Raw genomic sequence first — 25191 nt, 5'->3', positions numbered from 1 at the left:
CCATAAGAATAATTTTAATTAAGTTATGATTTTCATTTACTTTGCTGCGTGAGATCGTACTACGTGCTATCAATGAGAGCGACCCTACATTATCGAGCATCGCCAGATTTAAATTACATTGAATTTATTGTATATGAATATTACATCATTTGTTGACACCAACAGAAGGGACCTCGGTGATAACGGCGCGATAATGACATAGATAAGGATGTAAGAAGGACATAGTATTAACAGGACAATACAGACCGCAGTCAACAATACTGTTGAACCAAACAACAATATCTAACATCGAATCCCGATCCTTGATGCTGAGTTATTATGAATATATTTACATTTCTTTCGGCACCTTTTGCATTTTCGAAACAACATTATCACTATTATCACCTTTACGTCATCATGACTGTGTACAATATTCTCGTTTAGCACAGAGAGAACAACTTGTCTCGCGGATTACTCACAGATTACTGCATAGGTCGATGTGTATATGTAAGGCGACGATTTGTTTAACGCGTTTTCCGTTCTTTATTCACCGAGTTCGTGTTCGCGAACTTATCGCGAATAAATGTACAATTATTTATTTTAATGTAAAGCAAACTTAAATAGAAGATTTTTGTTCAACGTGATCTTCTATTAAATTTAGTAGAGGGTGTTAAAGAATCGTAATTAAACCGAAACGACAACCACCTTATTAACGTGAAAGAAAACACTATTACATAAATGACTAAATTCAAGATTAATTACTAATTTGGTTTTTTTTAAACTGCAATGAAACTGGAGTCAACTGTCAGGTGCCTTATTGGTTTGTGGTTGTCCGTGTAGCGCGAGATACGGGGTTGTCCCGGCGTGTTCCAGAATATATTCGTTAAGTACGTTTTACGCTTATTGCAAAAAATACTAGAACATAATAATCCAAAAAAAAATATTTCTTTATCGAAATTAGAATTAACATTGTTTATATTCGTGCACTTATATTGCATGTAATTTGTTATAAAAAATCGGTTGTCTGTAAAGTCGGTTTTCTGACGATAGTTGAACGTGGCAACGTCATAACAAAATATTCATGAAATGGTTTCATTTTTCAAAATAAAATTTTAATTTTATTTGTTTGTTTGATAAATATTTTGTATGGACAATTGACACCACATTCACTTTTCACTGAACTTCATACTTGACGAAAACATGTAAATGTATTATTGTATAGCAGCTGTCCACGCGGATGCATCGCTCACTCAAGTAGGAGAGAGACAGATGTCGAACGCTGCCGAATGCGGAGGCCGATTATGCTTCTTTGTCGCTCGTTGTGCGCTCTCGCTTGCACTTCAAGCCTTAAATGGAACGCCTCAATGAGTCATGTTTTTTCGTGCGTGCAGCCGGCTCCGTCGAATTATAAGACGTTGTCACGTCAGTAGTATTTATGACTATTGCAAATTAATTATGTTTAATAAATAGTTCTCCAACAGATACAAATTGATATTTAACGACACGAGTCGTTGAACGCGTAAATGTATACGGTGTTTTATTCACGCACGACTGGTCGTCAATAATCCCGCGGCATTATGTTGTTTTTTTTCCTTACGTTAATGTATGTACGCTTTTGCTGCAATGATTTCATAATATAGGTAGAATGCGCAGCGACGTAGCTGTGCCCCTAGCATTGTTGACGTCCATTAGCGACGGTAACAATTCACCATCAGGTGGAGAGGCTCGTTTGCCTAAAAAAGGTAATAAAATTTCACTTCTGTGAAATAGCTGCTCCAGTGGTGTAGTGGTGAGAGCACCTGACTGCTGGGCAGAGGGTTGTGGGTTCGATTCCCACATCGGACAAACATTTGTGTGACGCACATTTTTAATATCTTAATATCAACATTTATATTTATACATTTAAACGTATTTAAGTAGACCCTGTTTCCCATAGTATAGGGAATCCTAATTCGGGGCTAAATGACTATTCATGCATTATTAAATACTAATATTGAAGTTAATTTTTTTTTAAATTAAGTCTCTACTTTTATGTTTGACTACATGACGGTATAAGTAATAAAACCTAAGACCGTACGCTACAAACAAATCTATTGTGATGGTATTAATATACACACAGTTTAGTTAAAGTTAAAAAAAAAAAATAACTCACTATAATGAAATGAATGTGAGTGTAAATTATTTACAGGATACATGAAACACTACCAATTTCCTTATATACTCACAAGCACCCGTGTTCTCTGTGAGACAAAATAAATATCTATTAAAATAAGACACATAATATGGATACATGAACTTGTTTTTTTTTTTTGTATACGTAACATTTAAAGCAAAAAGCATATTAAAGCGTAGACAATAGAGTTTATAGATATGTATACAAACAGAGTAACAGGTCTTATCACATTTATGAGTAGCGTCGGCAAAGTACGACTGCAGAAACCAGAGAGTAAGCTAAAGGCGATCAAAAACATGTGCTAATTCCGTTGAAATATAGTCTTTATTGGGTTACGTTAAGATTTTATGTCAACAGAAACAGAGACAGCTGCTATCTCGCTCAGGTGCGGCGGGTAACGAACATGGCGCGCACGCATCAACCAATAAATAGCAAACGAAAACTTTTCGCGCCATGAAGCGTGGCGTTACTATTGGATATATAAATAAAAGTATATCATAATAGCATTTTTAGCATTGATCACGATTATCTATCTATCATTTTAGAGTTCAATATTTAATTTATTTCTTTTAAGCGACCCTTAGATGCGAGGGTTCCTACGATTATCTTTTCAAACGAAAATCCCATGTCTGTTTAATTTATATTAAGAAATAGTGTACTAAGATTGCTTCTTTATATCGTAAAAAGATTTTATCGATAATATAAACGGACAACCCTTTATACGATACACTGGCGACATTGTCGAATCAGTGTTAGGGTTACCAATTGCTCTAAGAAGCGAGTCTTTTAACGCATCATAAGTATTACTTTAAAAACTCATTAAGACTAAATAATCAATACATCGATATCGGAGTGCTAGTGCATGGAGCGACTAAATGACAGACCCGTCCCCGTTGGCTTAGAATACTGACCGCCACGATACCTTGTTATCGAATCACTGACCTATTTCGGTGCCGATATATCGTAGCGCGACTTCATATCAAAAGTAATGCAGTTGTTTTCGAATAATACCGTAACAGTTACGAGAAAATGAACCATACGCCTGTCCACCATCGATTATAAAATTATGTATGGAGGTTAGAAGAAAGGAAAACTGTCGTATATGGAGAGAACGAATTGAAAAAGTGTCCAACAATGAGCAGCAAATAATAACTCACAAAAACCCACTAAAAAAACAACAGCGTAACAAGTGAATATGAATGTGGCCGTTATAAATAAAGTTTCATAAGTTGAAAATTATAAAATAATAATTTTTGAGGTAGCATTATGAAAACACAGCCGTTGCTACGGTGGCGCCACCCTAACCGCTTTTGTAGGACACTTTTTCATATACCGTAGATTGGGGGGAATCGGGACCCTTTCCAAATCCAATACAAATTTTTAAATGGTTTTTCTTAGAGTAATACCAATAAAATTGAGATTAAAATGGTTCCGGAGGCTTAAATTTTTATATACGGTGCGTTATGATAAATATTTCATTACAAAATATTTACAAAAACTGAAAAAACTAGCTTGACCTGATTCACCTTGGCTTTGACGTGAACCTAGTTACGTATGGGGACAATACAGTTTTTCGATAGGGCTGGCACTATTTAGTTTTTAGGTGGGTATCTAACTTTAGGTAATTAACTTTTTAACATCTTTAATTAGTTACAAAACTTTGATGAGTAAATTAAACAATTTAATATTTTTAAACACTAAATAAAGTATTGTGATATCCCAGATTTGTCCCTATTCTAACTCTAGTCTCTATTCCCCCCAATCTACAGTACAGTGTGCTCGTTGCCCCTAACCTCCATAAACTGAGGTGATAAGATAGCGTATACAGACCGGCTAATTGAGCGATGTTGTCAGCGGATCCGAACCGGTTGGACCTCGAGAAGAGATGAGCGAACTCTCGCGGGGCGGCCATGACGCTGCCGCCGAGACCCGTGATGCCGTCGCGGATGTTTCCGCCCACGTTTCTATGGAAACAAGAAAGCAAACGTCATTAGAGTTCTCCTATTTATTTTGTTTTTACTTTAACAGGATACTGGGTGTTTTATAAACCCGTACGGGTAGGTACCACCGCCCTGCCTGTTTCTGCAGTAAAGCAGTAATGCGTTTTAAAAAAAAATTGAATTAGAACTCGTGTCACATAGTAGGTGGCGGCATTTACGTCGTTGAAATCTATGGGCGCCGGTATCCACTCAATACCAGGTGGGTAATGAGCATCCATCGAAGCAATAAATTAAAAAAGGTGTTGAACATTGTTTCATTTATGCTACGGAACCCATTTACCTTTATTATATTTGAATTAGATTAAATAAAACTTTAGAATATATAAATCAGTAACGTTAAAAGTTAACATACTTTAAACCTTGTCCCATGTCTCGCAGAACTTCTCGAGGTTGTCTGTGAGCTTGTCCGCTGGAGCCATGTTGCTAGAAAAAAAATATTAAAATTTATTTTAATTGAGATGCCATTGTACATTCTTCTGTGAAGTGAAAATAAGCTCTATAAGTGGTGGCAATAAGAGATACATTCCCTAAAAAAATAGCGGGCATGTCTTTTACTTAAGTATTAAATAATAATTTTTGTTCAAGCAGCAATTTGAATACACAAAAAGAGATACAAGTAAACATTATATGTACTTAATATTGAAGTCTGTTAGATTTAACAGGGATATGCTCTAATATTCCTTTTTTTGGAGTAAATAATTATTCTACAAGACTAATAATATGTTATCGTTCAAAGCGACTTCTCATAGACAAGTGTTAGATGTTCAATTATAAAGAAATCAATAATATGGAATGTCTTGTAGCAGGAGTAGCCTGGGTATGAGTCACCGCCCTGGCTATCTCTGTTGTGAATGAGTCCCGCGATCTGATTTAAAGGGTAGGTACAACCCTAATACGTTATTCTTTTATTAATTGTGACTTTTTGGCGGGAACGCGAGGAGTGAAGTTGTGTGATTTGTTTTAATTTGTCTTTTTAGTGTTTCTTCAGGTTTTAATGTGTAATAATGGTGGTTTATTAATTGCTTAATATCTGTGAAAGTGCACAAATGTGGGAAAATGAAAGAAAGCTGCTGGACGTAGCTTCTCGGGATCCTCCAAAAAGTACACTGAAAAAATCTTAGTAAATGACCACAATTTTACTGAGATTATATTCCATCCCATATCAACTCATCTCACTACATTTAATTTCAGTTGATTAATATGTCAAATTAATCATCTTCATTTAATTTCACCCCATATTATCATTTTTCATAAAAATAAGAATATAAATTTAAGACAAGACCTAAAGGTTTTAGTTACCAGGTCATAAAGTCCGTTAAAAAAAAATGTAATGGACACTCCGATTTGATGTTTGATCTCGTGTCTCACCTCCCAGTTCTTGATCCTCTTGTTGTAGCCCTCGAGTTTCTTCTGCAGTTGCGCGATGCAGAGGGCGCTCTTCTGGTTTTTCTTCTCGAACACTGCCTTGATCCGCTGGAGCTGCTGCTTGTCCGCGTTCGCCGCCAGCTTCAAGTATTCGTTTACGTTGTCTGCAACCAATTAATATAGGCGACGGATTGAGTAAAAAAATAATATTAATGTAATTGAATGTGATATTACGAAAAGGGAACATCTCACAATTTTTTTTCTTATATGGCTAAACGAGGTCACAGCCCACCTCATGTTCAGTGGTTACTGGAGCCCATAGACGTTACAAAGTAAATGCGCCACCCATCTTGAGATATAAGTTCTAAGGTCTCAAGTATAGTTACAACGGCTGCGGCACCCTTCAAACCGAAACGCATTACTGCTTCACGGCAGAAATAGGCGGGGTGGTGGTACCTACCCGTGCGGCCTCACAAGAGGTCCTACCACCAGTAATTACGCAAATTATAATTTTGCGGGTTTGATTTTTATTGCACGATGTTATTCCTTCACTGTGGAAGTCAATAGTGAACATTTGTTGAGTGGTACCTGCCTGAGATTGGAACATCAGTGCATCGCTCAACACGTATGCACCAGATATCTTTTCCTTAAGGCCACGACGACTTCGATATCGCATAATTTGACAAACGTTTTTTTTCTGCGAATACCATTTTATTACACGCACATATGATAACGTTTAGTTAGAAAAATCAGCGGTGCGCAAACTTTTTTTTGACTACGTCCCCTTCAGTAGAGACATTTTTGGCGATCTGTAAACTAGGGAGAGGGCGTGGCATTACAAGCTGCGTAGTTAAAAAAAAAAGTGTGTGTGTCCGCTCCGACGCACGACTGGAGTTTACTGGATATAAAAAATTAAACGAAACAATACGAGAAATAGTTCTATATTACGACAACACGATACACTACAGATTATTAACAAATTAACGAGACACAAAACAAACGACTAACAAATATATGAAAATACAATAATGAGAGAAACGCGCGATCAGTACGAGGCTTTGTGGCGGACTGCCGGCGCAGCAGCCCGGCGTCACCTGCAATAACGCGGCCGCGCGTTGGCTCCTGATTGGCGCGCGCACGCATCACGCAATCAGGAGCCAATCAGGCGCATAACGCATTTCGTGTGACATGCTAGTACGATTTTGATTGGCGCGCGCACGCATCACGCAATCAGGAGCCAATCAGGCGCATAACGCATTTCGTGTGACATGCTAGTACGATTTTGGTCCCCATAATTTTCATACCCCGGGCCTATATATGTAAATCGATTCTAAAGGAGTAAACTCCAAAAAATGGCGACCTCCCACAATCTCCTAGTGGCCCCCATAGAGGTTGCGACCTCTAGTTTGAGCACCACTGTTCTACACTACGACGACTTCATCTTAATCTTCTCTCGTTTTTACCATCGCACCGCCCGCCACCGGAGTAGAGTTCATCCATACTACCTGGAGCCACTGCGGTCATCGACAGCGCGTTTCCAGAGATCTTTTTTGCCACGTACCATCCGGCTATGGAATGAGCTCCCCTCCACGGTGTTTCCCGAGCGCTATGACATGTCCTTCTTCAAACGAGGCTTGTGGAGAGTATTAAGCGGTAGGCAGCGGCTTGACTCTGCCCCTGGCATTGCTGAAGTCCATGGGCGACGGTAACCACTCACTATCAGGTGGGCCGTATGGTCGTCTGCCTACAAGGGCAATAAAAAAAAAAAAAAAATCTGTCTCACCGTCTCTGATGGTCTGCTCGAGCCGTATCAGTTCTTTAGTACGTTCAATCTTGTTGTTCAGATGAGCGATGGCCGCTTGCGCTTTAGTCGATGTAGCGTTGGTACCATCTGCTTCATCTGAAAACAATTATATTATTAAACTTATGTGTTTTCCAGCAATTTCTTTTCTTGCTTAGACCGGTGAACAATCTTGCGGCCCAACTAATTTAAGTCCATGGACACCCACCCACAATGTAAATGCGTCACCCACCTTGAGACATTCGTTTCAAATCTCATCTCTATAGTGCATTATTATTATTGTTCGGAACTTTTATATATGAAAAGTTATCTTGAAAATATCTCTAAGTGAGATTTCGGTTTATGTCAAATTTATTTTGTTCTATGATAGATACATGTTGTTTGTCGAGCATTAATCAAAAAAAAATCAAAAGTGCATAGACAGTACCAATGTACAGTCGCATGCAGCTGTAACTAACGCCATTTAACCTGATGTTAGGTGGTTACCGGAGCGCATAGACATCTACAACGGCTGCCCCACTCTTCAAAACGAAACGCATTACTGCTTCACGGCAGAAATAGGCAGGGTCGTGGTACCTACCCGTACGCACTCACAATACGTCCTACCAGATTTAAGTTTTTTCAAGGTTTTAGAACTGAAAGTACCAACGTACGACTCACTTGACCGTATATATTATGGCTAAAGAAACCCTTCACCCTTTTCTACTAGAAACAACGTTAATGGTATAGTACTATTGGATACAAAATTACAATATTTTCAACAAAACCAACAAAAAAACAAATATATTTGATGTTACCTTGAGTCGAGTAATCACCATCTTGACCTGAAATACATATAAATACATAAATATAAGTAAATAATTTTTTTTTAAATAAACTCAATACTTGACATTTACGACTAGTCCAAATTATTCACTAAAGCTTTTTTCCTAATGATAATATGAATTTACTATTAGGCCCGATGTCACTCCGTATCCTTGTCCGAAATTTCTGAGCTGATTTAACATAGACAGTTAGTATAGATAATTTCTATCATTAATATTTGAAAGGTGCATTAACAAAGACGACTAGGGCGCCACCCGTGGTATATACATGGCAAAAGAAATTCCGTAAAATGGCAACGACAATGTTTGAGCTTAGAGTTTGTTCGATAAAACACGCACAAATGCATAGAACTAAACAAATAAACATAAAAACAATTAATTATCACTACATAGTATAAAACAAAGTCGCTTTCACTGTCCCTGTATCTGTCTGTCCCTATGTATGCTTAAATTTTGAAAACTACGCAACGGATTTTGATGCGGTTTTTTTTAATAGATAGAGTGATTGAAGAGGAAGGTTTATATACAGGGTTACCTGAAATTCGATACATTCCTTTGGAGGGGTAAAAGTAGAGCTTATTTGCAATATATTTTGTCATAATATGGACCCTAGTCGATAGCGATTACTTTTTGAGATATTCAAGTTTTTGTGCTTTTATTTTTAAATACCGATTTTAAGAAAAAAAATATGCTCCTAAGTGAATGTCCCAGTTTGATCCCCAGTTTTTTTTAATAGATTTTTAATAGAGTGATTGAAGAGGAAGGTTTATATGTATAATAACATCCATTAAATAGTGGAGAAAACAATAATAAATTACAGTTTCCGAAGCGAAGCGAGGACGGGTCGCTAGTAATACATAAAACAAATTAGATATGTCGTAATCGATCGGTATGCAAATCGTACATGCCAATATCAGTGTCAAAATCGAATATCGACTCACTCCTGTAGGCCGGCGAGCCGTATTCGTCCGAAGAGAGAGCGTACGATACGTTGGGGCTGTATACGGTACTGGCATAGTCGCCTGGAGCCATCAGACCTGACAGAATCTTCTTCTGCGGCGAATCTTCTAAACTGTAATTGAAATATTAGTATTTTTAACACGATTTTATTTTCTTTTCTTTTTTTTCAATACTGATAGCCTTGAGAGGCTATATCTGCGTTACCCTAGCGTGTAGGTGAACAAACCGGGAGTGTTACTAACACTGGCCCTAGCAAGAGGAGTGCTTCGCGGAATCTACCACCGGATCGAAAACGCGACCCACCGAGAAGATCCGGCGAGAAACTCAACGGGCGTTTTCTTGGCACGTACGTACATTTGTATTGACATGAAAATTTGCACATTAGTTTTATCGCTCTAATATCCCAGTATCAACAGGATATAAAAATATGAATATAATTATTAGTTCGCTATCCATTGGATTTTAACCAGTGAACACGCTTATGCTTCTCTGTAACTATCACTACATAATTGAATGAGAAACTTGTTTCTTTGAACTAGTCGAGCGCTATTTGTCGTACATTGATGGTTGGTTCTATGACGGTTAGCTTCAACAATATACAAATGTTGACTAATAAGTTATCAATGACCACGAAAATTGTTAATAACAAATAGGTACATCACAGGTAGATAGAAAAAAAAAAACGCGGATTAAAACCATAACATACTATATGAGTCGACTTTTATCAAAGCCGGCAATGTGACTTTTGGACAATTATTGGTAAATCAGAAAAACGAATTATTGACTTTGTATTCCATTGGCAGTCACAAAACTCTTCTGATCGACATCTTAGATAAATAACAGGTTAAGTATTAACCTTTATTTAATGCAGGTTTTGAACCGTATTCTTTTAAGGAGACGATTATATTCAAATCAATCTGTATTGACATATCAATAACATTTTTTTGTCCAAATGCACAGATTGCCACCTTTGATAATAGACGACTCATATAGAGATAAGGCACCCAGACACAAAGCAAATTCGTTGTCACATGAATGTGGGTAGGGAACTAATGATACTCGGATCAATAATAGTGAAGTAAACGTCAAAAAACGATTGAATATCTTTTAATTAATTTCAAAAACACCTAAGGTACTAACTCTCTAGATGTATTTCCCGTGGCGTTGGCGGTAAGAGGACTGTTACCGAGATCTCGTGAATGAGACTTGGCGTGATGCGTTCTATCGCCGTGACGAGACGATGAACTTGAAGACGGCTCCTGAAAACGAATTAAATCTATCAATATTATTATTACCTTTTAGGACCATTTAAAAAATATTCGCTTAAAGATAAGGGGACAGGATTAAATGATTATAGATTAATTACATTACATTGCCTTTACAGAGATATGAGGACGGAACAAAAAAAAAACATACTTAATTGCATTCCACTGCGCAGTGTAGGTGAAAACAAATGCGCAATGAATTTTTTACGTAAAGGAATTAAGCGTTAATTTTAAAGCTTAAGTCTACTTTGAGCTTTTAAAATTGAATAATAAAAATTGTTTGGATATTTCTTGTAGTTTATACACTTTACACTGTCAGGCTTTAAATTCTGTGATAACTTTTTTACAATTAATTTTACAATTTAATGCCTTAAAAAATAATCTTGTTTTTTTATTACTTAATTACTCCAGAAACAATTTTAACACACACTTAGTATATGCACTTTGGCCGTAATTTTATAGTGTTGTTATGCCGAAAGCTTCCACTACAATGAACAGTAACCTGATCTGAAAACAATGTCGAACCAATGGTACGCACGTAAACAAGCATGCTCCGATGATGCATACTGTGCAGTCTCCGAGTTATTTTTGTTAATGACGATACGCCTCTTTAACACCGAATCCGTTTACGAAAGTTACACCTCTTTAAAAGTGTTTGTGTTTAAAATAAATCTTTTTTCTTTCTTCATAATATAGTTTACGTTGCAAGCCATGCCATACATAGATACGGGCATGGGATGACATAACGAAAGTTAGCGACAAGGGTATCAATCAATTCAGAACGCAGCTTTATTATTTATATTTGATAATTCATGTTATAACATTTTCATAATAACGGAAGATTGCTGGTTTTCGTCGTAACGTCGGCCGTCTGGTGTAGTGGTAAGTGACATGGGGGTCGCAGGTTCGAATCCCCCCACGGAAAGATATTTGTATGATAAATATAAAATGTCTTTTCCAGGGTTATGGATGTATATTATATATATGTATGTGTATAATACAAATCTTATATTTATTTCCGTTATCTGGTACCTGCAACACAAGTTCTTTACGAACTTAGCACGGGACAACGTGGCGTCATTGTTAGTAAATATTTATTTATTTATTTGCTTCTAAAATTTTTGAAGTAAGTGATTATTACAACATTTACAAACAGCACTAGTTAGATATAATCATAGGTATCTTGGCTGTAACCCTAGCATTGCTGAAGGGCATGAAAAACGATGACTAGCTATTACCTACCGTCAAGTGCGTCGTACGTTTGCGTGTATACAAAGGCAATCAGAAAAACCTAAAAAAAATCAATCATAATTTGCCGACCCGAAAACTTCAATCTTCAACCATAATAGGTGTGGATCTCTAACGTGGAATCAAGACAACCCCTTTTTTCCCTACCTAATCGTTGGTAGATTAAAAAGCTATTCCAACTATAGTTACAATTATTTTGTCCGTGCAGTTTGGGTCATAAAAATCGGGAGCGGTGAAGCGAGTATTTCGCTCTCTCTTCCACTCATGAGCCTTATGGACGAGCATAGTGATGCGCATTATTGTTGTCGATAAGCGTAATCGATAGTGTATTTAGTTTTGTCATTTCGTGGGTTAGTGATAAAAATGAAAGAAAGAATCTCTAATCGAACACTTACACCACATATCGCCGCAGCAAGTTAACGAGAACGGCAGAAATTAACACTTTGTAACTCGTCGGGATTTATTCTTATTTCAGTGAAAAATTTTAACACATTGTTGACAGCACGTGCAAATATTATTTTGAATAAATTCTGCCGTTTTGATACAAAACAAAGGAGTAGCCATTGTGTCACTAAAGAAATTCAGAGAACAAATGCATAAAAACACATTACTCTTCGACATAATGTACTATAATTTGCAGGTAAGTACAAATGACTTAACATAACAATGTCTCGATGATTCATTTCTTTTTATCGATAATGGCGTTGCGTCCGCGCAATATGCTCACCGCCCTAGCCGGGCTATGTTTCATGACCCAAACTGCACGGACAAAATAATTCTACTATACATATATGCATGCGAACGTGTAGGTCAGCTCATGGGGCTTGACCTGAGAGAACTTACTAACATTAGCCCAAGAATAATACTTCACTCAATCTATTACCAGATCGGGATCGCGACATAACCAAAGTGGAATGGGCGTTCTAAACAAGGATTGGTGGTAGAATAATAAAGGTGAATAGATAGAGAGACACAGTCGATACGATAACTTAAAAATTTATGTGTAGGTAAAGGTGAAAAAAGCTTATTTTGTATTTCGCTGTCGCCACGAATGAAGGTGTAAGGTTTGTAAATCTTCTCAAAAGTATTATTATAAGTTCGTTTGTTTATTTACTCGGAATAGGATGTGTTTTATGCGGATAAAACAAGCATCTACCTGCTCATTCCTTCCGTAAAATAATCAATGCATTCAAGTTTTACAGGTAGTGATACTTGTTCCAATGCAATTGACTTGTGGTAGGTACCTGATACCTTTGAAAGGCTGTTAGGCTTTGTATTATAAAAATTGAGACTTAGAAATGAAGCTCAAGAGATTTTGAAGTTTTTGAATTTTGAATTTTGAATTTTGAATTTTTGTTTGTGGTCTCCGGCAACCGCTTAACAATAGATGATCCGCGAGATCGTCCCATCTAAATAATAAGAAATAGGAATTCAACATTTATCAAAATGGCGGTATTCACATTTCTGTTTTTATGGACCCCTGTGACCGAACACAGACAAGGTACTACTATCATATTCAGTAAAAATATAAAGCGCATAGTATGCGCTGATATGAATTTTATAGAGTTGTAAAAAGTAAAAGGTTTGTAAAAGATTTTGTGTTACGTGTCGGGACGTATCATTGGACTGGTGGGGTCGGGTCAACGACACGAGGCCAAGGGTCAAGGGTTCGGACTTCTGTCGGGAGCGGGCAACTTCGTTTCACATTATAACGTTCTTGTTAGACTTGGCTGACTTTCAACGATATGCTGAATTACGGCTAGACAAGAAAACTAATTTTGATCAGAATGTTTTATAAATTTTGCAGTTACATTTTTTTTTATTAAACTATAAACGAAACTTTACATTTTTTTATTGCTTAGATGGGTGGACGAGCTAACAGCCCACCTGGTGTTAAGTGGTTACTGGAGCCCATAGACATCTACAATGTAAATGCGCCACCCGCCTTGAGATATAAGTTCTAAGATCTCAGTATAGTTACAACGGCTGCCCTACCCTTCAGACCGAAACGCATTTCTGATGAGTTTCTCACCGGATCTTCTCTGTGAGTCGCAATTTCGATCTGATAGTGGATTGGGCGAAGTACTGTTCATAATAGTGTTAGTAAGTCCTTTCAGCCCCAGTAGCCCACCTACACGTCCGTATGTAGTTGGAATAGCCGTTTAAGCTACCAATGATTAGGTAGGGAAAAAAGGGCATGTCTTGATTCCACGATAGAGATCCACACGTATTATAGTTAAAGATTGAAATTTTCGGGTCGGCGAATTATGATTGAATTTTTCAGCTATTTTTTATTGCTTTTGCATACACACGAGTGTACGACCCACCTGACGGTAAGTAGTCACCGTCGCTCATGCATTTCAGCAATGCCATGGACATAGTCAAGATACCAATGACTGTATCCGGCTAGTGCTGTTGGAAAAGTTGTAACAATCACTTTCTTCACAAAATGCTGTCTTTTTAACTTGAAGCCATTTTAGAAGCAATCTTCCGATACAACAAATGGCTTTATGATCAAATGAATGATTGAATATAAATAATAAAACTGCGTTCTTTATTGATATCGTTGTCGCTAAACATTCCTGACATGACAAGGACATGAAACCTGTGCATCCATGAGTAATTCGATTTCCATTACCTTTTGAAACGCGACAACTTCCATAATAGAAAAGCAGTGCGCAATGAATAATTTATCACTTAACCCTTGGTAGTCGAGGTCTGGGTGTATGTCTGCATTCAATCTCCTCCTTGTCAAGGTGTTGACTCACTAATTGTGGAGAGCCTTAGGCATTGGTATTTTAAGTTTTTCAGCCAATCGGTCCGACCAAAATCTAGGATTTCTTCCCCGAGGGCTTTTACCTTCCGTACCGTAATTACGCGTTACCATATCCGAAATTATGGACTTTTCCAGATTATCTGCATTTCGGCACCCATTGGTCAAAAAAATAGGCTAGTTTAGGCCAGTTTACTGTGGACCGTATGACGCATTGACTTAGTAATACTTCTTTTGCAGTAGCTATACCGTGGCTCGAACGAGTGCCACTCAAACATGAAGTACGCACAAATGTTTGCCAGCATGAGAATAACTTGAGCATTCTTAGTATTGTTTGTAGATTGGAAAAACGATATTATCCAACATTCTTTCCACGAATAAGCCGACATATCGGTAAAGTGTAGGCTATTGTCTTAACTCAGACGTGAACATGTGATTGAGGCTCATGTGAACAATGTTTGTTGATTACGAGAATATAAAATTTACCGTTTATAAAATTACTAGCGACCCGCCCTCGCCTCGCTTCGGAAACTGTAATTTATTATTGATTTCTCCACTATTTAATGGATGTTATTATACATATAAACCTTCCTCTTCAATCACTGTATCTATTAAAAAAACCGCATCAGAATCCGTTGCGTAGTTTTAAAGATTTAAGCATACATCGGGACAGATATAGGGACAGAGAAAGCGACTTTGTAACTATTTCTAGCGCTAAATCTTTTGCTAAATATTACGGCATTAATTTGGAATTAATAATGATTGAAACTTTTTGAACACGATTTAAGGTCAACACAATGGACGATTAAAAAGGCAAATTCTTTTACGCTGTCGCATCGTCTTTATTTCTCAAGTGCTTTATTCGTAATATTAACTAATTACTGCATCGCTTGAAAATGCGAAAAGTTTTGCGAACGAGACTACGAGAGAAATAACAGTAAATCACTGCTAATGTATTGAATGTATTTTTTTTTAATTAAAAGTTTAATATTTGTAATTTAATTTAAACTTTGAAAAGGAATTCAGCTTTCGTGTAAATTTCTCGTTAAATAAAATGAGACTTGTTAAAACGATAAACCTGTAAACTTAATTACAAGGTAAATTACGAATAAATTTAATTAGAAGGCCTCATAACACTTTTTGTTTATGTATTATTATTTTAATTTAAAGTCTTTATGGAATAATTATCCATACGCTTCCTTCTAAAAAGCATCAGTTACATATTTCATACTTACACTAACAACATGATGTACGGTAGATGGAGATTGTACCCTTGACCTGATGACCGCGTCATCGGTAACCACGGCGAGGTCCGCGGCGGAAGGCGACTGGCTCCGGCTGGACCCTTTACTGTGAGCGTGGGTAACGTGAAGCGTATCCATTGTTAAACGAAACTAGCATCTATTACGATGTGCTAAGAGACCTAGTATAGGAATTTATCCCCTATTGTTTTCTCAACGTTCTTGACGTTCTTGAGTTTAGTTTCAGGAACATTTTCGATGTGGCCACCCCACTCATACCTGTGAACAATAAAATAACCATATTTTATTGAAAGTTTTGGTCACTAAATATTAGAGGGGATGTTTAAGTTTGGAGAACATATAAAGAACTAGTCAAACCTTTAAATTTTTTTTATTGCTTACGTGGTTGGACAAGCTCACGGCCCACCTGGCGTTAAGTGGTTACCGGAGCCCATAGACATCCACAACGTATATGCCGCCACCCATCTTGAAACATGAGTTCTAAGGTCTCGGTTCAGTACAACGGCTGCCCCACCCTTCGAACCGAAACGCATTACTGCTTCACGGCAAAAATAGGCAGGGTGGTGGTACCTACCCGTACGGACTCACAAAAAGTTGTACCACCAGTAAACCTGGCCCGACTTGAAATACACTTATCGACTTTTATATACCGATATTAATAAATAATTAATCATGGTTATGATTCCAATAAATAATTTAAATAAATGGAATAAGGTTTAAAAGCCCTTCAAATACTTTCAAGTTTTTTTTAATTTCCTTTATAGTAGCACTACGCTGCTAAATTAAGAGTAATGATTTCTGATTTTGGTAGAAAGAGTAGATATCGTTACAGTTACAAGTGTGATCTTATTAAGGTCGTCGCGAAAATAAGAGTAAGTTAATGTTTCCGTCCATTACATCAGCGCTAGGATATTACGAATATTTTTCCTTTCGGTTAACAGAAGTTCATCAACTCCTTTATTAGTATGATAGTAAGATTAGAAATATAGCAAACAACATTAGTAGTTATATATTTACTAGCGGTTAACCGCGGCTCTGCCCGCGTGATCATAGAAGTGTCTGTGCAGTTCCCCATGGAAAGAAGTTGTTCAGGTATAAAAGGTAGCCTATGTAACATTGTTGAACTTTTTTTTTCTTACCTAATCGTTGATAGCCTAAGGGGATATTCCAACTTCGCGCGGACTGGTAGGTAGGTGAGCTCACGGGCTCAACCTGAGAGAATTGCTAACACTAGCCCTAGCAAGAGTAGTGCTCCGCTGAATCTACTACCGGATCGGAATCGCGACCCACTGGGAAAATCCGGGGAGAAACTCAGTGGGTATATTGAACTAAAATCAGTTTAAAAGAAGGTTTCAAACCGTTGCCTCGTTTCGACGTGAAAGAAGGACAAACAAACACTTCCACATTTTTACTATTTGTATGAAATATTTGCAATATTAAATAAGGATATCTATATATTAATACGTGAAACAAAAACTTTGTATCCCTTTTTACGAAAATTGCGCGGACAGAGGAGTATGAAATTTTCCACACTTATAGAGAATATAGAGAAGAAGTGCACAATGCTAATATTTTTTTTAAATAATGCATAAAAGATACATTAAATCACTAAAGAAAACATTACACACACTACATACCATGTATTTGACGCACACACGCATGCATACTATTTATTGTCAAAGTTTTGTTCTTTACGTCTGTGGTCAAATTGAGATAAATAGATTAAATATTGTTTGTCTTTATTAATATTTTTTTATAGAGTGGCCTTGGCGAAATTTGTAATAATAGAAGTATAAAATATAATCATAATAGTGTACAAAGTTACAATTCCAATTAATTATAGTCGAATTTCGACTACTGCGGGACCTCTAGTGTGAAATAAAGTATCATCAATATATACGTATACAAAACCAAAATGAGTCGCCGCCAATAATTTACAGTTCTAATCTACCGTATAGTATATGTACATTTAGACCATTATTTTAGCCAGATGTTTATTATGATTTTGTTATCAGTTGTAGTTTGTTTTAAAACCTCATTATTTTTTATAATTAACAAGCTGGAGAGATAAAAAAAAATATTTTTAAAAGCTTTAGTATGTCGGTGGTTTGATCAGGTCATTCAGCAGCTAGAAATGGTTTGGGCAACGTGGTTCTCAAAGATAGGAATCGGTGCAGAGAAACATGAAGAAGACTAGAGTAGAGTCACGATCCTCAACAATGGGGAAAAACAGAGAAGAAGGAGAAGAACCTTTTTTACAGTGTTTTAATACATATATAAAAGATGTATTAATTAGTAATGAATTTTGTTTGATTGAATTAGTAATGAATGAATTAGTAATGAATTTTGCTTGATTGATTTAAAATTGTGACGACATTACAAAAAGACATGGATGGAGTGTGTGAATATGAGAGAGAGAGAGAGAGAGGAGTGAGTGTTGAGCTGACGGCTGATAGAAAATAATAGAAGAGAAAAATTAGCTGTGCCGACCCCACCTAGTAGGTGAATAAAAAGAAGATTGATTTAAAATTGTACACACAAAATAACTGGAAATTTAAAAAAAAATCTTGCATATATGTAATAAGCACACAAGTTAGAACAAAAACATTAGGACTGTCGCTGTATTGAGTCACAACACTCGCTCGCTGAAAGATCTTATCATTTCTTACAAGAATAACTAAATAAATATGCGTCGCTTCATCCGACCTTCGGAATCTGCATAATAAACAATAAAAAAAAAATACATACCAATCGATAAGATAAAATTTTACTCCCCAACGACAAAAGCATATAAAACACTACACGGCATGGTAATTGGATGTGATTCAAGCTCGTACAACGACGCCCATTAATACACTTCAATACTATAATTAACCTAGTTTTGATACGGCGCACATTCTAACAGCTTGTGATTAAAGCCGATATCACAACGACTCATTGACGTTCTTCACAATACGTATTATTATTTGCTTCTACATTAGTCGACGGGAAGAAATAATGGGGTATTTTAATTTTTCTCTGGGTGTGTTCAAAACTATTTAAGTTTAATGAAGAATTTACATACTAAATATGAAACTTTTATTTGAAGGGAAAAATAAGTTACTAAAATTCTTGGTTAAGATTAATTTAGGTTTTAAACAATAGCGCATCTGTGCTTCGAGAGAGAAGTCTCTCAAGATCATCCAATTCCGCTTCTGCAGGATTGCCGTCTTCACGACGATCTAAATTTAGACCTGATATGTAAGTATCTTAAGGTAGCGTCAGAACGCTATTTCTACAAAGCGGCGCGACACGATAATCGACTATAATACATCTTCGATCCAGGCGACGGAGCAGGGAAAAGCCGCACTCTCGTTGCTTTTAGGCTCTTCAAGCACGGATCACCGTCCTCATCAAACTCATTGATTAGGAACAATTCGACGAGAAAATTAACCCATAGACACAACCCACAGAGTTTCTTACCGGATCTTCTCAGTGGGTTGCGATTCCGAGCCGGTGGTAGAATCTGCGAAGCACTGTTTTTACTAGGGCTAGTGTTAGCAAATCCTCTCAGGTTGAGCCCGTGAGCTCACCCACCCGTTTACGAGTATCTAGAATAGCCCCTTAGGCTACCACGAAAGCTTCATCTTCTTCTTCAAACCCAGAGACGGCCACTGCTGGGCATAGGCCTCCCCAAGCCTTGCCACAACGACCTTGACGACCACAACTAAATTCAATAGGTCATCGGTCCACGTTGTGGAAGGAGTGGTGTTTTCTGGACGCCGTCGCAACTCAAGAACTTTTCGGCCCAAGCGGCCATCTGTTCTACGAGCAATGTGCCCTGTACACCGCAACTTCGTCGCAATCCTTTGGGCCATATCGGTTATGAAGGTTTTCCTGCGAATCTCCTCATCTTGATTTGATCTCTAACTCAGAGCATAGCCTTCATATAAAATGATGTTATCATTTAATACACAAATTCACGCGAAAGTGCAAATGACTTTACAATCCATTGACTTCATTCAACTGTTTGGTAGTTTTCATGAATCTAATATCAAACTATGCATACATATGGTCAGTTCAGCGCTAAAACGAATGCATATGACGGTTTGTCGTGTCTTAACGCTTTTTCTTTTGAGGTTGATGTTCTTTCAATGACCCTCGTGGCTTTCAATAACATATCTATTCTTACATTTATTTATATTTTATAGATCGAGCCGAATGGTAACTTAAAAGCGGTAAGTGTATGCGTCACGCAATGATTGACGGTGAAATTTAACTTTCAAAAAGACTGTTCTGTGAAGTTATTCGACACTGGATTACTCATCTGCTGAATGCTGCACAATATTTTATTAGAGTTCATTGCTTGACACTTGTTAGACATAAATAGAAGATCATGCGGTAAAACTCTGAGGACATGACCTGTACGAATTTCAAACTATATAGTACCCGTTATTATTGCTCTGGTTGGGCAAACGAGTGCACCTCTCGCCTGATATTAAAGTTATCGAAGGCCATAAACATTACAAGATAAGCGCCACCTTAAGGTATAAAATCAAAGTCTCCAGTCAATGCATAGCTGCAGTTAAAGTCGTAACGCATCATGGCTTCGCTAAAGAAATAGGCAAGATTATTGGGGCACCATCGGCACGTGCGGGTTGATAAAACAGGGAGTATTGTATCACTAATAAAGAGATACGTAATATTTTACTTCATTCACACAAAGAAACATGAAACGCTGTTCACGCGTCGAACACACTTATCTTTATAAACCTGTAGTGTGCAACAACACGTTACTTTAGTTGTAGTATAGGTATAACCATTGTATTTTGTATTAAGTAATTAGTAAGACAGTCAATAAACGATCGTCGACCAAAGCACTCGTTTCATTAAGATAGCCCACACATCACATGGCGACCCTGCCAGGATGCGTCGCGGGCGCGCCGCTTGTAAAGTAACACCTAGTTACGCCGAGTTTTAAATAAGTGCATAACAATTTTTGGAGTAACTTACAAAAATTTTAAATTTATTTGTTCCGCACAAACATATTTTTGACATTACCTAAGCATCGTCTGTACCTGTTTATAAAGAGTTTGTGAAAAAAGAAGAGAATCTATTTATACTAAGAACATGGGAGGACAAAATACGAAACAGGAAAACGAGGAAATAGTGATAGCTCAAAATACTGCCGGAGGAGAAGGAAATTCAGCAGTGATCCAAGAGTTTCAGAGCCACATGTCCACGATTAAGATTTTCGTAGGAATTGTTTGCGTAATTATCATCCTCGTCGCCGGCGTGCTAGCCTACAGGCAATACCGGAAATGTCACCAGAAATGGATACAGAGAGAAGTACGAGCTGAAATTGTAGAAGGTCTTCGACGTCGCATGTCATGGCGCAGAAGGTTGGAGCCAGTAGATGAAGAAAGTGGAAAGTGATTACAGTGAGTGGACAATTTAAATGGGTGAGCGATTACAGTTTATTCTAAGCGAACTCCAAAGTATTTGTTTGAATTTAAGAAAATTAGGGTTAGAAAGGAGAGAAAAATATAAGGACAATGTTGAAAATAAGATAGAAAACGCTAAGATATTGTATAAGGAGCATTTATATTTAGTAAAAAGTTTAGACGTACAGTATGTGCAGGAAAATGCATATTTTTTGGAATTGTTAACTAAGGATATCGATTTAACTTTTAAGAAAATTTTAAGTTACGAAATAAAGTCAAATATTGAAAGTGTAACCATGGACAAGTTCGACATTAAAACGGCGGCAGCCTTGATCCCCATGATGAACGGTACGGAGGAAATTACTGAAAAAATGATTGATGCTATACAAATGTATGATTCATGCTTAAAAGAGCAAACTTGCAAAGTTTTATTAATTTCTTTTGTTTTAAAAACGCGTATCAGTAAAACTGCTAAACTCAAATTAAAACAAAATTATACAACTGTTACGGAATTGATAACTGACATACAAAAATATTTACTAACTAAGCAATCGGCAAGTTCTCTTCTAACGCAAATTAATAATATAAGTCAAAAAGAAATGACCATAAAAGATTATGCAAATAAATTAGAAACAATGTTCGTTGACCTCACAATTTCTCAAGCTAATTCAAAACCAGAGGCATACGAAATTTTGAGGCCAATTAATGAGAAGTTGGCCGTGAAAAAATTTGCGGATGGTCTCCGCAATAGGAGATTGAGTACAATCATATCAGCGCGGGACTACAGCGACTTCAAGGACGCGGTAAGAGCAGCTGAGGATGAGGAATCAGCGCAGCCACCGCAAGGCACCGTGTTAAACTATCGGGGTAAGCGAAATTATTTTCCATCAAATATATACAGGCAGAACCACTCCCAAGGTTACGGCTACAGATCTCAGCGCCCTGCAGGTCATCGTGGTTATGGTAATTTTTACAGACACCCTGGAGCACCAATGTTCCATCAACAGGCAAATAGCTACATACGGCCGTCACGTCCCCATTATCAATCTTATCGCGGACGCGTAAATACCTATAAGACATATAGGGGAGGACGTCACAACTCTCACCAAGCATATACAATGCAACAACCTATGTCACATACGAATAATCCGCCTCCTACAAGTAGTACTCAAGAAAATGTAGATTCTAGGCAAATGCAGTTTTTTCGGCCATAAAATTCTAACTTGTAATCATGACACAGAATTCATAACAGTTTATGTTAACAATCATACATATAATCTCTTATTAGACACCGGAGCAACATTATCTGTATTACATAGAAGGGCGATACCCGAGAACGTAACTATAAACAAAAGCGATGTTGTTATAAACGGCGTTGGTGGTCAAGTTAGCGTGAATCACTTTGCTGACATAACATTATCGTTAGAAAACGGAGACTTATTTTGTCACAGGTTCTACTTATTCGATTCATTACCATGTCGAGTCGACGGAATTATCGGGTTAGATTTCCTGAGAACAAACTTCGCGAATATTGATTTATCAAATAACATATTAACATTACTGAGAAATGGTAGAGAGAGCGTGGTACAAATTCATAAGAGCAGCGATTTTGAGGCTTATTTAAATATTCCAGCACGTAGTGAGTCAATACATTTTTTGAATTGCAAATATAATGAACAAACAGATTTTGTGGTAAGCTCTAAGCAGCTAACAGAAAATTTATTTTTGGCAGGAGGCATAGTCAGATCGAAAAATAATAAAATTCCAGTACAAATTCTGAACACCAGTGAGCAAGATATTAAGTTACCAGTATTTGAACCATGTGTAGACTTATTAAGCAATTTCGAGCAGTGTAAAATCGGAAAATTAAAATCGGATGTAGACAGAGTGAAAAAATTACTACCTCAATTAAATTTAAATCATTTAGGGTTGGAAGAACAAAAATCAATAGAGATAATTTGTGCTAAATATTCTGATGTTTTTTACTTAGAAGGAGATACATTAACAACAACAAATATTATGAATCAATCAATTACTTTGAAACCAAATGTGAAGCCAATTTATACGAAACCTTACAGGTTACCACAATCTTTAAAACCAGAGATTAAAAAACAAATTGATAAAATGATACGTGAGGATATTATCGAAGAATCGAATAGCGAGTGGTCAAGTCCGATATTGCTAGTACCAAAGAAAGTAGATGCAAATGGTAATAAAAAATGGAGATTAGTAATAGATTTTAGAAAGGTTAATGAAAATATACAGGACGATAAATTCCCGTTACCAAACATGACAGACATACTAGACGCTCTATCAGGAAGCATTTATTTTACTCATTTAGATTTAAATCAAGGTTTTTATCAAGTTACTTTAGATCCTGAAAGCAGAAAAGTTACAGCATTTACTACTAACACCGGCCAATATCAAATGAAGAGATTGCCTATGGGACTTAAAATAAGCCCAAGTGCTTTCTCTAGAATAATGTCAGTAGCACTTTCAGGACTAACATACGAAAAATGCTTTGTGTATTGCGATGACGTCATCGTCTTTGGAAGGAACTTAGAGACGCATAATAAGAATTTAATTTCAGTTTTTGAGCGATTCCGAAAAGTTAATTTAAAACTTAACCCAACAAAGTGTGACTTTTTAAAGAAAAACATTCTCTATCTTGGACACGTAGTATCAGCTGAAGGAGTTTTGCCAGACCCAGAAAAAACTAGAACTTTGCAAAATTATCCAGTTCCGAAAAACGCTGATGAGGTTAGAAGATTCGTTGCATTTTGCAATTACTACCGGAAGTTTATTCCATCATTCGCAGAGATAACAATACCCTTAAATAACTTATGTAGGAAACATCAACCGTTTGTTTGGTCCAAAGAATGCGATATAGCGTTTAATGAATTGAAAAATAAATTAATTACACCACCTATTTTACAGTATCCAAACTTTGACCAGGACAATGAATTTATCTTACAAACAGACGCTTCAAAGAAAGCAATAGGCTCAGTATTATGTAATAGAGATATGAAACCAGTAGCGTATACAAGCAGACCATTAAATAAAGCTGAACTAAACTACCCAACCATACAGAAAGAGTTATTAGCGATAGTGTGGAGTGTTAAGTACTTCAGACCATACTTATATGGCAGAAAATTTACGATCAAAACTGATCATAAGCCTTTAATTTATTTATTTGGGATGAAAGACCCATCTAGTAGACTTTTAAAATTTCGTTTAACACTAGAAGAATACGATTTCAATATTATTTACGTAAGAGGAAAGGAAAATGTTGTGGCAGATGCTTTGTCCAGAATTACTTTAACATCAGATGAATTAAAAGATATGAGTAATCAAAGTATTAATGTAATGATTAGAGCACAGAAAAAAAGATTGGAAAATGTAGACCATGGTATACAAAGTGACCCTAATATATCCGCAGACAAAAGGATTGATCACCCTCGAGTCGCAGAAATATTACGGAAACCGAACGATACCATAGACTTAGTTTTCAAAAGCGATAAAGAATTAGACAAACTACGAAAGAATGATAAAATAACATGCGAAGAAAAATGTTTTGCGTTTGCACCGAGTGAACAAACGTTATATATTAATCTTAGGTTTAAATTACATTTCACGCGAGACGTATTTGTAAATGAACTAAGATATTTTTGTGAAAATATTAAAATAAAAGAACTATGCATAGTAAAAGAAGATAGCAATGTATTATTTATAAAAGAATTAATAAGCGAAATATATAGTAGAAACAAATGGTCCGGACCACGTGTTCTAATAATTGAAGGCGTAAAGAAAGTTGTTGACAAAGATGAAAATACGTTTATATTACAAGACTATCATTTGCTACCAACTAGCGGACACGCGGGAGTTCGAAGGATGGTAAACAATATTAAAAGAAAGTATTTTTGGCCAAAACTTGAATATGATGTTAGGAAATTCGTAAAAAAATGTTCTAAATGTCAGATAATGAAACATACACCTAGCGCGAAGGAACCGATGATTATCACTTCAACAGCTAAGTCAGCATTCGATAAGATTTATTTAGATCTTATAGGTCCAATAGACAGGGACGACTCAGGTAATATTTACATCTTGACTATCCA

General features: G+C 36.7%; 1 protein-coding gene and 1 long non-coding RNA gene across 7 annotated transcripts in view; both read right to left on the bottom strand.

Moving 5' to 3' along the window:
• Positions 1-25191, bottom strand: part of LOC134201541 (uncharacterized) — a 315836-nt gene that overhangs the window by 79507 nt on the left and 211138 nt on the right. The window lies entirely within an intron of this gene.
• The window catches only part of LOC101736790 (transmembrane and coiled-coil domains protein 2), a 59304-nt gene that overhangs the window by 14789 nt on the left and 19324 nt on the right, over positions 1-25191 (bottom strand). For 3 of the 6 annotated variants that reach the window (XM_021346170.3, XM_062676502.1, XM_062676501.1), the window contains exons 2-10: positions 15624-15908; positions 10243-10361; positions 9084-9214; positions 8116-8142; positions 7301-7417; positions 5521-5681; positions 4505-4575; positions 3983-4116; positions 2205-2219 (exon numbers count right to left, since the gene is read on the bottom strand). In XM_021346170.3, coding sequence (XP_021201845.1) covers positions 2205-2219; positions 3983-4116; positions 4505-4575; positions 5521-5681; positions 7301-7417; positions 8116-8142; positions 9084-9214; positions 10243-10361; positions 15624-15770 — 922 coding nt within the window. In that variant the 5' untranslated portion in view covers positions 15771-15908. The remainder of the gene's footprint in view (positions 1-2204; positions 2220-3982; positions 4117-4504; positions 4576-5520; positions 5682-7300; positions 7418-8115; positions 8143-9083; positions 9215-10242; positions 10362-15623; positions 15909-25191) is intronic. The other 3 variants (XM_062676504.1, XM_062676505.1, XM_062676503.1) reach the window with 1 other exon arrangement.

Source organism: Bombyx mori, chromosome 27 (assembly GCF_030269925.1).
Source record: "Bombyx mori chromosome 27, ASM3026992v2".
NCBI lineage: Eukaryota > Metazoa > Arthropoda > Insecta > Lepidoptera > Bombycidae > Bombyx > Bombyx mori.
This window is presented reverse-complemented; position numbering and strand designations above follow the sequence as displayed.